Raw genomic sequence first — 19495 nt, 5'->3', positions numbered from 1 at the left:
CCCAGCACCTTCCTGAGGAGACCTAGGGCGATTGATAGAGGGGCTTTGACCCTGCCCTCCCTTCTCTCTTCCACACTCAAGGAACTGCAACCGAGGACAGAGGGCAGCAGGAGGTGTGGGTCAATCTCCTTCACACTGTGTGGAGCCTGCCACTTTGCTTCTGTGTTGTAAAGACTGTTGCAAAGCCTGCTGTGCTGCGCTCCCAGTGATTCCCAAAGAATTTGGCCTCCTGCCTAAAGAACACAGGAGCCATGGAAGGTTGTATGTAGGAGGGGGACATGGCCTGCTTGAGCATGTTTCTATTTGTAGGTCACAGAAATGATTACGGCATTAATGGTGGCCAATCCCTCCTGAGAGCCCACTCTGAGTGGACATTGAAAACCATTCTGTTGATGAAGGGAGTGAGCCTGAGTAGCTGCTGGAGGGTGAGAAAGTCTAAGCCACTTAGCTTCAAATCCCAATCCCATCATTTGGTTCATGTCCTTGCAGTAACTCTGTGAAGATGGTGGCACAATCCCTTTACAGATGAGAACATGGTGGGCAGATGGAGGAGCCAGGATGTGCTACTATTCTGCAGGTTCCCTGATTCTCTCAAGTTACCCACAGAAAGCAGAAGGTCTGGGCATAGGACAGAACCTGTTTCTTCACCAGGAGAAAGACCTGTGTTGGGAAGAGGGCTCTCGGGGAAATGCCCGCCTCCGAATTCCTGGGCTAAGCCCCAGGGCTCTGTACACCTTGATGAGTGCTTAATTTGTGGCAATTTGTCTGTTGTACCACAGAGCTGGCATGTACAGTTGTACAGATTACATACTGCACAATTCCAAGAGTTACGAGGAATACACCTGGGTAATTCATCTTGTAGCCCATGGGATGGCATATAGTGATGACCACCAGCAAGGGCTCAGCTGGCAAGCAGTGGGGTTCAAATCTAGTCTCTGCTCCATTGTTGAGAAGCTCTGTTATTCTCCTTGAGGCCATTTCCTCATCTATAAAGTGGGGCTGGTATTTGCCATCCCTTTTCCTTGGGATCCCAGGAGAGATCAAACCACGAATAGCTCCTCCCAAGAGCCTGGTTCCTCAAACTTCACCTCCCTGTCTGGGCTTGAGGACAGACAGCAGTCCTGCTCAATTGGTGCCTGCCTCCTCCCTGCCCATTCTGTCCCAGCGCAAGGGAGGGATCAGGCACCCATGTTCAACCAGCAAGGTCAGGCATGGGGGGCAGCAGGCACTGGTCCGATACCCTCACCCCCATTTTCCCCTTTGGAGGCAGTCTGCAGCCTGGTGTAAGTCCCCTACCTCCCACCACCACACACTCTTGGATGAGTTCACCCAGGCAACAGTCAAAAGCAGTGACCACAGGCTGGCTTCCTGAAGGAACGCATGTTTCCCTTGGCGAGTACTGGGACTTAACATTCTTCAGTTAGTTGTCAAACTTTTTAAATTTGGAGATTACACTTAGAAACCTGGATTTCCAGCTACTCTTGAAAAATTAGAAAATCTAGTAACCGAAGGCCCTTGGTTGGTGATGAGCAGCCACTGTCCATTTATGCTGGACATGAGCCATTCAGCCTGCCACCCAATCCTCCTGGCCCAAGCCCCTTTCCTGGGGTTAACCAGAGACCTCTGACTCTATGAGGCTCCTGGGCTGACTGGCTGAACTCTTGACTCTCGGTTTAGCAAACTGAGTGAGCAAAGGTCCCGCATCTTATAGAGGGTATCCATCACCAGGAAGAACCCAGAGGCTGCCATCCAGTGGTGCCAGGCTCTCTACCAAGCCCCCATGCGCCATGTACTGACTTTCTCTCCCTCCCCCTGCTTCCACCCTGCCATGGAGCCTGCTGCCCTGCTTTGGGACGCAAACATACAAACGTTATTAGAAGCCCAGATCAAAGGCGGCATCCCACGGCCGCTGCTCAATGGTTCCTTTGTGCAGATGGAAGCCTGCGAGAGAGTTAGAATCCAAGCAGAGAGGAGGGGCTGGGGAGGGGGCACAGTACAAAGATACTTGTCACCCGGAGAAGTCTGCTGAAGATGATGTTAAAAGGGGCGCCAGGTGGAGGATGTACCCCAGCTCACTGTCTGGAGATGCAAATGGAGAATTCTCAGTTCTGCTGAGAAGAAAACACTTGTCCCTTGAGGTCTCAGAAGAGAAAAGATGACAGTGGCTGGTGTAAGAGCAGCAGCCCTGTGTGCCCTCTGGCCCTTGCTGGCCGGGGTGGGTGTGATGCAGGCAGAGGCTGCTTGCAGCAGAAGGGTGGCAGTGACCTTGTCTTGGGCAAAGAGTCAGAAGAAGCAAAATGATTTCAGTGTTGGGGGTGACAGGGAAGGCTAGAAGAGGCCTCGGGGGATGGGGTCACCTCTGGTGAGATGGGTCTGCTCCTTCGGCCATTCAGACCTACAGCAGACATTTCTAAAGCCCCTACTGAGTGCCAGGGACAGTGTGGGGTGAGGCAGGCACAGAGGGGATTATCTGGGGGCCAGGGGCCCACAGCGGTGGGCCACTGCCACCTGTAACCACTGCATCAGAGTCCTGGCATCGTAGGCCACCACCGTGGCTGGATGCCCTGAGCAGGTCACACGCACTGTCTTCTTATTTCCAGGGCCGGCAGAAACAAAGAAGTGCTTTGAGAGTTCAGAAGCAAAGCCAGGAGCCTGGCTGCCAGGGGTTGGGGGAGGAGGGTTGGTGAGCAGGTATGGGAAGGGGCTCTCCGGGAGGGGACTATGAGGACCAAATGGAGCCCAAGAGGCCACTGTGGTGCTGAGATGTGGAGGAGACAGGCAGAACTGATGGCCCAGTGGGTGGTGGTGATCTCCAAACTTGGCAGGCTGCAGGGCTCTGTCCTGGACCCTCTGTGCCCTCTGTGTACACACACTGCCCCGGGGATCTCCTCTAGGGCAGGGCTTTAAATTCCATCTCTCTGCTCAGGATACCTGCTGGCAGCCTGCCCTTTGTGAGTGAGCACTGCAGATCCAGCTGCCTGCCCATTTGCTCCAGCTGCTGGATACTCTGCATGTTCCAACTGGGACTTCATCTTCCCTGCCCTGCAGACTGGCTTCCCTGACAGGCTTCCTCTGCTCAGTTAGTGGTTGCTCCAGCCTTCCAGTTGCTCAGTCTCCAAACTTAGCTCTTCTCCTTCCCTCCCAGCTCAGGTCCCATATTTTTTCTAATGTTGTTGCCTCTAAAGTCAAAATGCATTTGACATCCAACTTCTTCCATCTCCTCCACTGCTCTCACCCTGGTCTAAGCCACTATTACCCCAAACTTGGCCTCCCACCATCACCCCTCAACCCAGTTCCGTTCTTAATGCAGTGGCCCCCCTGCTCTAGGACCCATCTCCCCACCAGTGGCTCTTGCCTTCCTCCAGTAAACCTAAAGCCTTTGCTGAGGCTCATAAGGGTCCCATGATCTGGGTGTCACCTTCAGCCTTGTTTCTCCCCCACATCCCAACTCTTTGCTCTCTCTGCTTCAGAGCCAGTGGCCTCTGCCTGTCCCCACCACTGGGCCTTTGCACAGCCATTCCTTCTGCCTGGACCGCTTTCCCCTGACATCCTTATGGCTCCCTTTCTTGTTTTTGTCCCAAGGTTGCCGTCTCCAGCCTGACTAAAATTGTAACCTCCTATCTTGGTATTTCTTCGTTTTCTGTCCCATTTGGTCCACACCCCCCATAAGTACACTACACTATATTTCACTGACTTATTTATTCATTATCTGTCTTCCTTCATGAGGACAGAAATTTCAACTGTTTTGTGGACCCAAGTACCTGGTATACATCAGACCTTCAGGAAGTCTTTGTTGAATGACTTGATTAATAAAAAAGAAATGCCTATAACTCTTGGTTCCTCCACCCTGACTCGCTCACCCTCACCTGCGCAGTGATGCTACTCACTCCATGTGGAGGCAAGTTCCCTTGCCCCAGGAGCTGCTGGGAAGGCTCACCTTTCTCCAGCCTTGAGGTGTGGGTGGTCACCTCCCCTAGGGGTGTGTTACAAATGCAGAGCCTCAGCCACCCCCCCCCCAGACCGCCTTCTGACAAGGTCCAGGGGATTCCCGTGCATATTAAATTCCAAGGAGCCCTCATCTGAACTATTTGATGTCAGCCCAAGAAAGGAAGTCTCACTCAATGTCTTTCAGGGACCCACGTTCAGGACATTCAGGCACCATCAGGGATGAGGACAGCCTGAGTCTCCACGTGGTTTACCATTTCTGCTCCTGCTCCTGCTTCTGCTCATCAGTCCACCTGGACCCCAAGCAGCTGCCCCAACCCCTAGGACTATGCCCCCCTCCCCATTCAAATTCTGCAAAAAGATTGGCCAGGCTCTCGAGTGAGGCATCCAATCAGCTGAGGCCCAGGAGTAACAGGGTTGGGTGATGCCAACATTGAAGCCATTTAATGGGAGGAAAAGAGGAGGAGGAGGTGGAAACTAGGTTGGGAGGGAGGGTGTGTGATACAGGCAAATGGACCAAGAGCTTTGCGGCAGTAAGTGCTTTCCTTTGTTCCTCTTCTTTCAGATGGTCAAGGTACAACTCTGAGCCTTGTGCACAGATGTCCAACTGCTCAGAGCCCTGGAAGTGGACAAAGGAGTCCTCAAGCGTGTGAAATGGGCACATGTGGATATTCTATACACCAGCCTGTTCCCTCTGAGATCTCCTTCCTACTGCACTCTTACTTTAGACCCAGACCAGAACTTGGAAACAACCTTGGAAGTCATTAGCTCCAGCAGGTTCCAAACCATATTCCATGAACTTCTCTAGAAGCTTCCTGGTCTGGTGAGTTTAAGAAATCCTCCGTATGGTCTCTTCCTCTTAGAGAAGAGCGAAGCTGTGTGCTCACTGAAGGCACTGACAAGTCCTGCAGAAAAAGAACTCATCTCCCCTCAGCTAAGCCAAGGCTGCCGAGAATTTCTCACAAAGCTCTTTCTTTCCCATTATAGCATCAAAAACAAACAAACAATGACAACAATTTAAAAAACCCAGTATTCAGTGAAACCCATTTTAAGAAATTCCCATAAGTCTGACCCTTCCTTTGATGTCATGGATGGGCACCCTGAGTGTGATGGTCAGGCCTAGGATGATTCTATATAACTGAAAAGCAAAGGGTTGAAAGGCAGGGATTTCTTTCTCTCTTTTGTACAAGAAGCTTGGAAATAGGCAAAGATGGGAATCATGACTAGGCTTCTTAACTGAACCAGGGAAGCCATGTTCTGAGTTTACCCAAAGACCCTCCACCAGGGAGGGGCTGGTGCTACAAAAAGCCAACTTAGCAAGACCCTCTCTCAAAAATAAAAAAATAAAAAGGGCTGGGGATGTAGCTCAGTGCAAAGGCTCCTGGTTCAATCCCCATTATTGCAAGAAAAGAATCCAGTTCAATTCAACCAACATTTGGAGGGGGCTCAAGTAGCCGTCCTGTGGGGCCTTTTCCCTTTAATACTCAAATGGAGTGGCATGGAGACCCGATCCCTTGCTCTCAGCACCCCGTGTCAACTTCAGGGATCAATGCTGGGGCTGGTGATACGCTTGGCTACTTTTGGCTCCCATGCTTCCTCCCACTGCCGAGCTCCACTCTGAAAATTGCCCATGGCCTGGGGCACCTTGGACGACCTGCCCTGGGCCATCTTTCTGATGCCTTTGTTGTGGATGGGGCCACTAACTCAGAAATACAGTGAGGACTTTGAGGAGGTGAGAAGCAATGGAGGGAGGTTACAGCACAGAGCTGAGCAGGTGACAGCTGCCAACTGAACCGTACCTCCCCGCCTTGAACGGTACTTGGCTGCTCTTCCTCACCGGAAGCACCCCTTCTACCACCCTAATTCATATTACTCTTCTTACCCCTTGGTCTGCCTTGAGACCTTTCTCTTCTCCTTCCTGATTGCCATCTCCAAAATCCCTTTTACTTTCTCCTGCAGACATGTTTAACCCTCTTCTCCTCTCCCAAACTGCGTTCCAGACCCTTTAGCAATGCCTGTGCAATGAAGCAACTCCAGGGTCCTATGAGGAACCACTCGAGATTCAGGAATTAGTTTTTTCCTTTGTACTTTCTTTTTCTCTCCCTGTACTGGGAAATGAATCCAGCGCTTGCCATTGATCTATATCCCCAGCCATTAAAAATATATATATATTTTGAGACAGGGTCTCATTATATTGCTAAATTGCCCAGGTTGCGCTTGAATTTGCCATCCCATCCTCCTGCCTCAGCCTCCCTGGGATCTACCATCTTAGTGACCATAACACAGTCCAAGTATAGTGACTCTCTTTCCATACAGACCCCTGTGATGTGCTATGCTGTGTTGGGTATTGAATCTGGAGCTGAGTGGAGGGGGGTGAGACCTGGCTTCAAGGGGGTCTCTAGGAGGAACACTTGGTCTCCTTATTTAAAAACGAGGAGGGCCAAGGGGATGCAGGAGAGTGAGGGATGCCCTGGCTATTGAGAGTAAAGAAGAGCCAAGGAAGTCTTCCTCTGGAAAGTGGTATTTAAAGGGAGTCAGATCAGATGGCTTTCCTCGGGGTAGGGACCGCTAACCAGGGTGATGTGGTTTAAACATTTTTTTTCTCCAGCTCTATGTTTGACAGATCTCACCTAAACCAGCCTTGCTAAATCTCCAGCCCCATGCAACGCGTTTGTTATAATCTCTCTCTCTTATCTCTCCCTTGCCTTCCTCTCTCATTCTCCTCCCCCAAAGGATGGGAAATCTTCAAAGAAAAAGATGTGTCACTGTAAGTATACAGCCCAAGAAATGGGCCAGATAAATTATTAAAACACACAAAAAGACAGTGAGTCGTGGGGCCAGCAGTCCTTGAAGTGGAATAGCTGCCCCAGCTGGACCATGCACTGGTGGTCTCCACAGAGTCCCTTCTTAGAGTCTGGACAGCCTAATGTTTCCCCAAGTGGCCTACCTTTGTGGATTTTCACCCAGGGGCCAGGTGTGTGTGTGTGGGGTGTCACATCACCAAAGCAGCAAGATCCCAGGTGCTGGCCAGGCTGGGAAGCACAAGGCCCAAGGTGGAGGGGCCCATGGTGTCTGGACATTTGGGATTTACTTCCCCTAAGTCTCAAGCCAGTAACTGCAGCGTTTTAGTCCTTGCTTTTAAACTCTTTTTGAACTGTAAGAAGAAATTCCCAAGGGGAAGAGGGGATACTGTTTTCTCATGAAAGAAGAAAGCCATGACTGGTTTAAGGAAGTAACCAAATTTCTAAGCACTGTGAGAAAGAATGCTCAGAGTTGTGCTTTGATTTTGCTGCACCCTGGCACTGGTGGGGGGTGGGGATGAGAAAGGCAGCAACCCTGAGTGAGTTCCATTTCCATTTGAGGGGGGTCCCCCTTGTTCTACTGTATTCTTTCAATGCCCTACAGCCAGGGGTTCTGACATTTGGGGCTAGATGACATTGCTGGAGGAGGGGGAGGCTGTTCCCTGCATTCTAGGATGAGATGCCCCCAGACACTGCCAAATGTCTCTTGCAGGGCAAAGTTGCCATACTATTTACCCTTTCATTATGGTGACTGTTTGTGCCAATCTTCTACCTGGTGGAGAATGAGGGTGATGATGAGAGTGGCAGTTGTCCATTTTGTTCTCTGATAAGTATTTTAAATGCCCAAGACAACACTTGCCACGTGGCACTTAGTATGTATTTCTGGGTGGGGGCTTTCTCTCTACTTGCGGAATATTAGGTTTGGAATGTGTCAGGGAGCCTGCTGTAGTGAAGATGGTCATGAACAATGCAATCAGCAGACTTGGGTTGGGGTCCTAATTGGGTCACTGACTAGTTGTCAGTGACCTTGGGCAAAAGTGACATCACTTCTCTGAGCCTAGTAGGTTTTTCTACAAGTCTGCATCAGAGAGCTGTTACGAGGGCTGTACAAACATAGGACAATGACAGGCGTAGAGTAGGTGCTAGTTAAAGAACTGCTGACATGGCCTTAATTAATGTACCTGCTTGTAAGAATAGCCTTCATTTCCTCCAAACACGGATGAGGTAGGGGGACTGGGGGTTGAAGTGGTGAAGCAGATGTGTGTGTGGGGGGGTGGTAAACTTGTTTCCGCTCTTGGTGGAAGACACTGCAGGATGGAGACACTTAAGGCTCTAGAGGGCCACACTTTTCTCAGTGTCCTTTCACTTTTTTCTTTTTTGGTACTGTGTCAAGACAGTACCTAAACTGCCTGGGCTGGGTCAAACCTGCGGTCCTCTTGCCTTAGCCACTCAGAGTGCTGGGATTACAGGTTGAGACACATGGATGCTCAAGAGCTGTGCTGCCCAGTACAGTGGCCACTTGCTACATGCTAAGGATCTCTTGCAATCTGGGTTGAGATGCATTTTGAGTATAAAATATGCACTGGGCTTTTAAAGGGTGCAAAACAAAGCATATAACGTCTTATATGTTTAAATTACATTTTTGACATACTGGGTCAAATAAAATATTAATATTAATTTCACCTATTTCTTTTTACTTTAAAAGTGTGGCTACTAGAAAATCTAAGCTTACACACGTGGACACATGTGCAATCTATTGAACGGTGGTGCTTCAGGGTCAGATGAAAAGGGCAGAATGGAGTCTCCATTTTACAGAACATAAAACTAAGGCTCACACAGAGTATTTAGCCCAGAGGGCAGAGTTACTCTGTTCACTGAGCTCAGGATGTTTTTGTTTTTTCCCCCACGCCCAGGCGGTCTGATACCAGGAGGAGCTTAATACAGGCCCAAAGTGTCCCCAGCAGAGCATGCATTCTCTTGGAGAACCACAAAGGTGGGGTGGAACCCCTTGATGTCGCCCTCCTCTCCACAGAGACCTCCCCAGACAAAACAAACAAGCCCCTGGGTCTAGAGAACTGCAGCGGGGAGCGGAAACCAAGAAAGATCAAAGACCCAGCGGTTACCCCCTTCCGGGCTGCGCAGCTTGGCAGCGCGCCCCGACCCCCGGCGGGCACCCACGGGCCCCTGGACCAGAAGATCTGAAAGATCAACTGACAACTGGGGGCTGCAGGACACTTGTCGCCTCCAGAGGCAGGCTGCACCCACAATGGTCCGAGATGATGTGGGGGTTTCTCCAGGACTAATAAAAAACTAGAGTCGGAGGAGGGTCAAGGGCGGGAAGTAAATGAACACTTTCTGCAGGAGGCAGGTCGTGGGAAGGCTGGGAAGCGGCGCCGAGGGAGGAGCACAGGAGACCCTTGCACCAGAGCAGCTGTGGTCGCCTCGCCCAACCTCAGTTTCCTCATCTGTAAATTGGAGAAGCTGAGTCCTGCTCTGCCCACTTCGAGGAAAACAGAGGAGGGGAGACACCGCACTGTTAAGGAGGGGTGAGGGTGTTCTGCTGGCCTGAGCCTGGGCACTGGTCCCCGAACCCCCGCGGGGGAGGTCGATCGCTGCAGGGAGCCTTGATCGCTGCAGGGAGCCTTGCGGGCCCCTCCGCGCCCCGCCAAGTCCCGCCCCCGGCCTCAGGTCACTCCCTGGCTCCATCCCCGCCCTGCCAGGGCCCCGCCCCGCGCGAGGCCCCGCCCCCCGCCCCGCCGCGGCCCGCCTCGCCTTTGATGCGCCGCGCCCGGCCAATGGGCGCGCGGGGAGGCGGGGGGCCGCGGCGGCGGGCTGGGGGCTCAGCGCGCCCGGGCGTCAGTCGGGCCGCGGCGACGGCGGCAGGAGCGCGTCCCGGTGCCGCCTTGGGCTTGCTCGGCTCCCGGGCTGCTCCGGGAGGAGGAGAGCCAGGCGAGGCGAGGCGCAGGGCCCGCGGGCCGGGCGCATGGCTTAGGACGTCCCCGCCCGCCGCGCCCCCAGCATGGGGAAACTTCACTCCAAGCCGGGTCAGTGGCCCCGCCGCGCGCGCCGCGACCACGGCCCCGAGTCCCCACACCGCGTCGCTAACTCTCTCCCTCTCCTTTCTTTCCGGCTCCCGCCGCCGCCGCCGCGCGCGATGTGCCTGCAGCCGCCGTGTGCAAGCGCAGGGAGAGCCCGGAAGGTAGAGACGCGCGGGGCCACCCGAGGAAGGATGGGGAGGCACCCAGGCGGCGGCCGAAGGGCCCAGGCCTCTGGGTTTAGCTACCGGGGCCACCCCAGCCCCAGCTCCCGCGACCAGACGCCCCAAGCCCGCTGCCGGGGTGATCCTCGCCCCCCTCCTCCGAACCTCCTCTCCCTCCCCGGGGTCCTGCGCCCCCACTTCTGACCCTCCCCCCTCCCCCTCTTGCGTCCCTGCCTCTGCGCTCCATGCGCCTGCTCTTCACACCCCCAAGTCCCTTACCCCAAGACCTTGCCCCTTCTTTCTGGCCCCAGCTCCTTTTTGGGCCCCCGCGCCCACGGCGCCCCCTCTCCTGACCTCAGCCCTCTTCCGCAGTCGGGGCCTCCCGCGTTCCCTCTTCTGATCCCCGACCCCTCCTCCCGGTACTGCGCCTCCCGCTCTCCCTCCGGATCCGTGCTCTTGGGGTTTCAGTGAATCCCCTCTCCTGAGTACCCTCGTCTCTCAGAGTTAACCCAGCTCTTGGACCCGGTGGACCTCTGAGTGCCTTTGCTGGGCTCTCTGCCGCCCCCCCCCCCCCCGAGTAACTTTCCTTAGGCCGGCGGTGTCGGTGCCCAAACTCAGGGGCTTCTTCTCGTCCTGCCCCAGGTGACAGCTTCGCGGTGAGCGCTGCCTGGGCTCGGAAAGGCATCGAAGAGTGGATCGGGAGGCAGCGCTGCCCCGCCAGCCTCTCAGGACCCCGGCAGCTGCGGTTGGCAGGCACCATTGGTCGAGGCACCCGGGTATGGTCCCCACCCTGTCCTACCCTCTCACTCTTTTCCTCAGACATAGGTCACCACACCTACACACCCCAACTTTTAGCTTCCTCTTAATACAGCATGTAGGTCTAAAAATCCTCAGCTGCCCTTGCCCTACCAGCATGACCCTGTCCCCTCTTTTGGGGAACCTTGGAGGTCAGGCAGATACCTGTCTCCTGTCCAGTCGGAGGCAGAGGGCTGCCTGGGGAGAATGCCCTAGGTGAGGAGGTGGCACAGGTCCAGTTGATGGGGAAGCTGGTCTTGCTGGTGGGATTTGGGGACGTGCTCTGATTTCCACCTGGTTTCTGTGGCCAGCATTCAATCCCTCTCCCCAGGGATGGGGAGGAATTGGAGTTATTGGGTCTAGGGAGACAGGGGAGGTTGTAGGGGTGTCTTGGTGGGAGGCAGGGCTGTGCTGGCCAGGATCTTGAGGCCACCTTCCAGTGTGTGAGTATCTGTGGGATTCATCAGTGCCATCTGCCATCAGAGTGGGAGCTTGGGGGCACAGAGACCCAGCAGAGTCCTTAGCGTGGCCCACAGGAGAGAAAGGGCCTGGGTCTTCACCCAGCAGGTTCCTGAGGTTGGAGTTGTTCTGAGGAGCAGTGCGTGTGACAGGGGAATGAGTGAGTGCAGCCCCAGCTCTTGGCCTGGGACTGGTGTTCACAGATGTCCTGTGAGCTCCAGAGCTCTGCACGGGGCTTTCAGATGGTCTGCGTGGAACTCTCGCAAGCCGAGGATCAAAGGATGAATCAACTTTTTGATGTGACATGTAATTTTTTTTTTTTTTTTTTAACTTAGAAGGGGAACAGACTGAGTCTCTGGTCAGGTTAGTTCTTTGGTCTTGCCCATGGCTGGGGAGAGTCTGGTGGAGTCTTTAGATGTGTGTGGGTTTGGGTGGTGGGTCCTGGCAGCTGGGCTGCAGGGGCCTGTGCTGGGAGGTGGGCCTGTATGCTTGTGGAGTATCCTCTGTGTCCCAGAGAAGCTCCCATCTCCTCCTCCCCCTCCCCCCTCCCCCTCCTCCTCGCTGGGGGCTTTCTCTTCTCCAGTTCTCTCTTAGCTGGGGTGGAATTGGAGCTGCTAGACCCTAGCGAAGGTCAGACCTTGGTGGGTGGGGGCCACTGCAGTCCAGCCCTTTAACAACAGAACTACAAACTTCTCTTTCTTCCCCCACCATCTCTAGTTTTTCATCTACTTATTTATTTAAAGGCCAATGAAAATGCATTTGCAGCTCAAGACAGAGGCCAACTGAGTGGATTTCCATTAATCAAGTTTTGGGATTTTTCAGCCTGTTTATTTTTACAAAGTATTCCTGCAGAATGACATGTATTTGCAGTCCCTCCTTTTTCTTTTTTTTCCCTAAACTGCCAGGCAGCTTTTGCTTCATGCTAGAGGGGAAACTTGAAATACAGTGAGGGCTTACTTCAATTGACTTTTATCTTCAAAGCCATAACAAATGTTACCCGAATGTTTTTGGTGGGTCTCCTTGGCATCCAGTCTGAGAGGATGGCGGGGGGGTGGGGGGCAGAGGAAGGAAGGAGAGGAAAACAAAAGTCTGTCGTTTTTAATTAAATAGTAGTGTTTCCAGCAAGAGGAATGCAAGCCAGTAAAAGTTGCCATTGGGGGAAATGAGGGAGTGTGGGGAGGGGGCCCCAGCTTAAGTCTGTGGCTTTGGTGAAGTCATGGAATTTTGTTGCCTGGTTTCTTCCTCCAGCTGAGGACAGCATGAGATGGTGCTTGTCCCCCTTCTTCCCTCGCCCCCTCTCTCAGAGAAACGCTGAGGGGTCATTAATATTTGTTCAAAGTACGTTTGAAGATGTGAAGCATAGAGCCATCGGCATGACATGTGTCTGGTGGCTGGAGGGTGGGCCCAGCCATCAAAGACTTTAAGGGGGGGGGATGTCCCTGCCTCCTTGGGAGTTATTCTTAGTGGCTGGGCCTGGATGCCTGGGTTCCCACCTGCCTTGGTCCAAATGGCTCAGCTTCTGAGTCTGCAGTGGTAGGGAAGACCAGGCTACCCTGGGAGATGGTCATGGTGAGCCCAAGGTGTGGGGCAGCACTGTAGGGAGCCTGTGAGGCAATTTCAGGTGGTGTCCTGAAGGAGGATTTTTAATCTTAATAGCTACCTGTTTTTTTTTTTAATAAGAAAAAAAATAATTAGGCCATCAAACCCATGATTTCATGGATATGATTGCTTAGGATGAAGCTAAGTTAAAAGATAGTTTAATGTAAAGTTGGTTTGGAAGAAAACGCTGAGTACAAGTGGTCAGCACAGTGAATGTAGGAATGGATGTTCAAATTTGGGGACACTGAGGACAATGGTGGCCTCTCCTCATCCCTGCTTCATTTCCTGAGGGCTGTCAGCACTGGAGGGGTAGCTGGCAGGTTCTTCTGTGATGTCATCAGCATGTAGGAGGGTGTGCTCCAAAGTCTGCCAGCTTCCTGGGCTGGCAGTGGTCCTCCAGCCAGCCCGAGCCTGTCTCTGGGATGGTCTCTGTCTCTCCTCCTCCACCTGGTCTGTCACCAAGTGGTTGGGGACACATTAGTGGCTTATCCAACTAACATTACTACTGCAGTGACAGCTACTATTTATTAAGTGCCTGTGTGTGTCAAGCACTTTGCTTACATTATCTTAATCTCCCCATAACCCTCTGGAGTTGCCTGCCAGCTGGTGTGGACTGAGTTTCTCTCCCTTCCTGAAGCACTTTCTAGGAGAGGAAGTCGTGTGTGGTGAGGCTCTGTACCAGAGTATGGTCTGGGAGGGGTGCATTGGCTAATTCTGGGAGGGGGAACACCAGCTAGCTGGTAAGCGCATGGAGATGAGCATGGTGGTGCAGGCAGGAGCGGAGGAGCCACTGTCTGCCCCTTTCCCCTGTGGGTCTGAGGAGCTTGGTGAATGCTCAAGATGGGTTCTTGTTGCATGCAAGGTCCTGGAATGGAGAGGGTAACCACACTGCCACTAACTTAAGCCTGTCCTCCTAACTGCAGAAATCACTGAGGTCAGGCTTGGTTACAGTGCTTGTCCCCTTGTGTAAGCCATTTTGCTGTTGTATACCTTAATTAGCTCCTCTGCAAAATGGGTGTGATATTCTCATCCCTGGCAGAGTTACAACAGATGACTCTTCAAAAAGAACCTGGATGGAGTTGGAGGTGCATAAGAAGGGATTATGAAACCAGAGTTACCTCTTCCCACTTGGAGGGACCCAGGCTAAGCCTGGGCTTTTGCTCTTTCCATGATTGCGTGATAAAGTCCAAGGGCACACGAGCTCATAGGAGAAAAGTCAGGGGAAACAGGGAGCGTACAACTCCACGCATATGTCAGAGAGCCATGTGCTACACAGAATTAACAAATAAAAGAAGCACAGTCATCTCAAAGAGATAATGGAGAATATTGGAAATGCGCAGCAGCAAAAGGCAGTTGGAAAAGAAAACCAATTGGAAATACTGGGTTTGGAAAATTCCATGGGTGAATACAAAAGTTTAATGGGTGGAAAGAATAGCAGGATGAACTTAGGTGTCGGACAGGACAGTATGGCGATATAGAACTTGTGTGCCTCTGCACTGGGTCACATATGTGAGCACGGGGTGTACATGTGCGCATGTGTGGATGTGTACAACCAGGTTTAAAGCACCCTTCCCACCCTATCCCCCCCACCCCCCAGCTTGACCCTTTTGTTCTTTTATAGCGGAGCTGCCTGCAGGAATACACTGTGAGCTGTGGGGCAGGCAAGCCTGCCTCTAGATCAAAGGCAGCTGCCAGGTGGTTTGGTAATTTGATTAGGGGGCACCTAGCACATTTTGATATTTGGAGAAGATTAGGTGGGTGCAGGCCTGGTTGGAGCCTGTGGGGATGTGCGGGGCTGGGTGATGAGATTGGAGTCTGGCCCAGCTGCTGCCCGAATGCTGGATTTCAGGGGAATTACCCTTGAATGATACCACTTGGCACAATTAAAAGGCCCCATGTCTTCACCATATGGAAAGTGTTAGGGCTCCTTACGTGGTTTCAAAGCTATGTGCTGGGAGGTGGATTTGACATTTGAAGTAGAACATAAATTAAGTACTTGGTGTTTCAGAATTAAAAGATGATTTGCTCTGAGGCTGGCGGAAGACTTGGTGTGGAGGAATTAGACCTCTGCTTGCTAGCATCTTTGAGTTCTCCACAGAGGTTCTCCTCTTCCATGAGCAACCAATGGCGACTTTGCTTTCTTTACCCATGGGAGTGGAGAGAAGAGGCCAGGAAAGCTGAGCTGGGTCAAGTACCAGTGGGCTGCTGGCTTTCCATAGATCTGGGTCTGCTGGAGGGCTAGTGGTGCTATGACATATCTTTGTGATCTGCGCTCTGGTGGAGGATTCAAGGACTCCCTTGTCTTCTTCCCTCCAAGGCTGGAGCCCCCAGCCAGGCCACATGTGTATGTCCCCAGAAGTCAGGAACACCCCTGTGCATGCATGTTTTGTCAGAAACCCAGGAGGCATCCACTGTGTGCCCTGCAGGGACTTAGAATTTAGGGGCGTTTCCTACCCTCATGGCTGTGTGTGTGTGTATGTATGTGACAGAGAGAGAGAGAGAAGTGAGGAGAGAAGGTAAGATGGTGGAAAAGAATCAGCTACCAAATAAATCTTCCCTGTGGCATCCTTAGGGCACATAGTAAGCACTTACTGTATATTGAAGGAAGGAAGGAAGGAAGGAAGGAAGAAAGGAATGACAGAAAATATTAAGTCACCATCTCTGTCTCCTCTTTCCTCGTCTGGGATCTCTCCTTTATTCCTGCTTCCCCGATCATCTTCTGAGTGGAAGAGTAGAACAGGCCTTTCTTTTAGGCACTCAGCTTAATTGATAACTAGGGAATTATTAATTAATAATGACTAACAATTCATTCTTGATAATAGTTCCCTAACTGTGCCAGGCACTGGGGATATAGTAGCAAGTAAGAGATATGTGTCCCTGTCCACTTGTGGCTTCCAGAATAATAAATGAAAGGCACCAAGAAGCGGCAAGTGCACACTTGATCAGGCAGTGGTGCTCTAGGCGGTATGGGAGGAGTGAGGCTCAGGGTCACTGCTTCCTTGGAAGAGGGATAGGTGGGTTTGTTGGGAAGCTCCTGTGTGGGATTGGGTGGGGAGGAAATCTTTCCTTGTGCTTGTCTCCCTGGAAAGCCCTGCCAGTGGGCAGCTCTGAATTACCTGACCCTCTGCACAAATATGTGGCTTGGGGGTGGCTCCAGCTGCCAGCCTACTGATTAACAGTAGTGACACGAACAGTGACTGGAGACATCACTCCAGCTGCTTGAATGTCCTGGTGGTCCCTGTAGTTGTGTCAGGAGAGGTCAGCTGTAGGGCCAGAAGCTGCTGTGGAGGGTATGGGGGATTGAGGGGTGAGAATGTCTGCTGATAGACAGAGGAAGGCACCCTAAAGGCCAGGGGACAAGAGGCAGTGACAACTGACCCCAGAGGGAACCATCTTGCCCTGGAACTTCAGAGAGCATGTACCTGAGGGAAGAGGCTTCCTTGCCTGGGCTTACCATACCCAGAGAAAGGGACATACAAAGTGACCCTTCAGGTGGGGACAGTGTAGTGGCCCGGAAGGGGACCCCTGACATGGGTGAGTCAGGGAGCCCAGAATCCTCTTGGTTTAGGGTGCCTGCAGCGTCACTCAACCATTGTGGATTCACGCTTACTTTGGTTTAGAAACTTGGAATTTTTAGGTCTCTTATTGGATTCCAAGTCAGGTACTTCCCTTGCTACCTCCCTGACTCTCTCTCTGTCTCTCTCTCTCTCTCTCTCTGGTTCCTTTTGGAGCGCTTGTCTTTCACAATCTTTCTCCTTCTCTACCCTCTGCCCCCCTGGAAAAATTTTACTCTTACAAAGCCTCTGCCATTCTATCTGAGGGAGAACTGAGGCAGGACCCCAGAATATCCTGGAAGAAATGCCAGAGAGAGCTGAAGGCCTCAGTTGTTGAATCTCGAAGGAGGGCTTTGATGTCACCCCACTCCGTTTATTCTGGGACGTTGCCTGCTTCTTCATGGCTTCAGACTCTCCGCATGAAGAATGGCCGGCTTCCTTCAGGGGCTGGCCCAAAGGCGGGTGCACTCCCAGAAGGCCAGCCTGGGGATGTCGCCACCCCTGCCAAGCCCAGGTAGGGTGGGGGCTTTTCTAAACACATACTCCAGAGGCATAAGTAATTCTTTGATAGCTTCCCGGGCAAGCAGTGGGGCTGTTTATCCCTGTGGGCACCAGTCATGGGGCTCTGGGAGGAAAGCCTCAGGTCCCTCTGCTGAAGTCATCCTCAGCCTCAGAGGCACACGCATGAGCTCTCCCGCCCACCCGGCCGGGTCCTGGGTGTGTGTGTGTTTAGAGGGCTCCAAGGAGTCGGTCTGGGCTTTGCATTCCTTGCTGGCAGAGCTGCGTGGGCTGTGGTGCGCGGGGCCTTGTGTATGGCTGATGCCTTTGAGGGCCCCAGTGGAGTGACATCAGCCGAAGGGCACCTCCCATCTCTGTGCCGAGGGTTCTGTGGCTGAGAGGCAGGATGGAATCATTCTAGTTCAGCCCCTAGCCACTGAGTGCATTTACCCAGAACTTCACGCAGCTGAAATAGATGTTGAGTGCCCACTTGATGCCAGGGATACATTTGTTCTGAGCAGAGAGCACAGGCTTTGTTTTCATGGGACTTACAATCTAGAAGGAAAAGATAAATACTAAAAAAAAATAAATTGTACAGTTTAAGTAGTGATATGTGTCTCCAAAAAAGTGCTGGGTGCTTTTTGAGGGATCAGACCTCATCTGGGTGGTTATTCACTCTACAGATATTTAACTACCTCTCTATGCCAAGCACTGTGCTTAGGATGTTATGGAAACTGCGAGGAAAAGGACGTCATTCGTACATCACAGAACTTAGAGTGAATTGAACTAAACTCTTGTCATTGCCTCTTGTCTGTTTTTTTTCTCTTATTGCATGAGTTTGAGACTCCTATATACCCTGTTTAATAGTGAATAAGTATCAGGTGTGTTATTTATGTGGTTAAGAAAACTTGCTTCCACTGCTGGCTTGGTAAGATTTATAAAATCAGGAATAATTATTGAATTTTATCAAATGCTGTTGGGCTATTGATGGAGAGAGTCATTCTGTGCTGATGTGATGTATAATTTGTATGCATGATTTTCATTGCTAGTCTTCCTAGCATTCAGTTTTTTTGCACTCTTAAAGTAAATCTCTTTGTCATGATAGATTATGGAGATGGTCACCCGTAATGCATATCCAAGGGCTCTACATCCATGGGCCCAACCAACCAAAGACTGAAAATATTTTTTTTTAATATATATATTTATTGGTACATTTTAGGTATAAAATACATTTACATTTATCATTGGGTGTTTGTACCAGAATCTGAAAATATTTTTAAAAAATTGTAGAGCACGTACAGACTTTTTTCTTGTCATTATTCCCTAGACAATATAGTTCAACAACTAGTTACATAACATTGACATTGTTTTAAGTATGATAAATAATGAAGAGATGATTTAAAGACTACTGAAGGATGTGCATAGGTTATATGCAAATGCTGAACCTTGTTATATAAGGGACTTGTCATCAGTGGATTTTGGTATCCACAGCGGAACTTGAAACCAATCCCCTGTGGATACTGAGGCATCACTGTACTCTTCAAACGTGGCTGTATTTGATATGTAAATGTTTTACTTTGGATCTTTGTGTGGGTGTTTGTTCATTAGATTGGCTCATAGCTTGGGAAGATAGGCACTGAGCAGTGAAGATAGTGCTAATGGGAAGATCAGGGGGACACATGGGTCTAGGTCAGAGAATACCAACTGGTGTAGGGTCAGAGGTGGTCTCGGGGGAAATATGATATAAGCTAAAACCCAGAGGTGAGTTGGGGGTTGGAGGAAAGGATGTGTTATGGTCATGTCCGTGTTTGGTAGGTGGACCAGCAGTGGGTGGGAAAGCCCTGTAGCAAAGAGAGCAGTTTATTTGAGATCCTGATTGAGGTCCAGGCATGGGTGTGGCAGCCTTCCTAGCTATGTTGTGGGCCTTGGGGTTCTTCTAGAGGGAAGATAAGTGGTGGGCCCTGTGTGAGAGGTCCTGTGTGACCTTTCATGGGGAAGAAGGGAGATGTGGGGATGGGCTCTTGGTTGTAAAAATGCTTTGGAAGATAAAGAGGAATCAGTGACAGACTATATTCTCTAGGCCCAATGAGATTTCGAATGTCTAATTGGCCTGGGCACAATGCTTATTTCTCTGGGTGACATGCAAGGACCCTTGAGGAGGCTATAGGCAGGCGGAGGACCAGGAGAAATAGAATTGGATATGAGGTTAAAGAGCAGGGGCTGTGAAGGCCAGCATCCTGGGTTCCAGTCCTAGCTGCCCAATTTTCTAACTGTGGGGCTTGGTGTCAGCCAGGGATCCAGCTGGAAATGGATGTACTGTACAACTAACTTGTTATAACTAACTAGTAGATAGTTAAAGGGGGAAAACTTGTGGAGCTCCCAGAGCATGAACAGGATGAGGAGCCCTCATGAGGTGTTGAGGTACCCAGGCCTAGACCCAGTCGGAAGCAGAAGGGCCAGGAGGAAGGACTGTTGCTGGTCCTCGAAGGAGCTACAGCTGAGGAACAGCGCTGAGGCAGCCAGGCAGAGGCTTTAAGCACAGAGGATTAACCTGAGTTGGAGCCATGGTGCTGCAGTGGTCACGGTCTCTCTTCCCTACCCTCTAGGTTCTTGGTGGGATCTCCCCTTGGCTGACTGCAGAAGTC

General features: G+C 51.6%; 1 protein-coding gene across 1 annotated transcript in view; it reads left to right on the top strand.

Moving 5' to 3' along the window:
* Positions 1 to 9572: 9572 nt before the first annotated feature.
* Nkd1 (NKD inhibitor of Wnt signaling pathway 1) overlaps positions 9573 to 19495 on the top strand; it is a 99076-nt gene continuing 89153 nt past the window's right edge. The window contains exons 1-3 of the mRNA XM_004847946.4: positions 9573 to 9790; positions 9913 to 9945; positions 10588 to 10721. Coding sequence (XP_004848003.2) covers positions 9766 to 9790; positions 9913 to 9945; positions 10588 to 10721 — 192 coding nt within the window. The 5' untranslated portion in view covers positions 9573 to 9765. The remainder of the gene's footprint in view (positions 9791 to 9912; positions 9946 to 10587; positions 10722 to 19495) is intronic.

The sequence above is a fragment of the Heterocephalus glaber genome, unplaced genomic scaffold (assembly GCF_053883595.1).
Source record: "Heterocephalus glaber isolate CG9 unplaced genomic scaffold, H.glaber_assembly_v1.0 deba00000071, whole genome shotgun sequence".
NCBI classification, from domain to species: domain Eukaryota; kingdom Metazoa; phylum Chordata; class Mammalia; order Rodentia; family Bathyergidae; genus Heterocephalus; species Heterocephalus glaber.
Note: the sequence above shows the minus strand (reverse complement) of the source record. Positions and strands in the feature narration are given on the sequence as shown.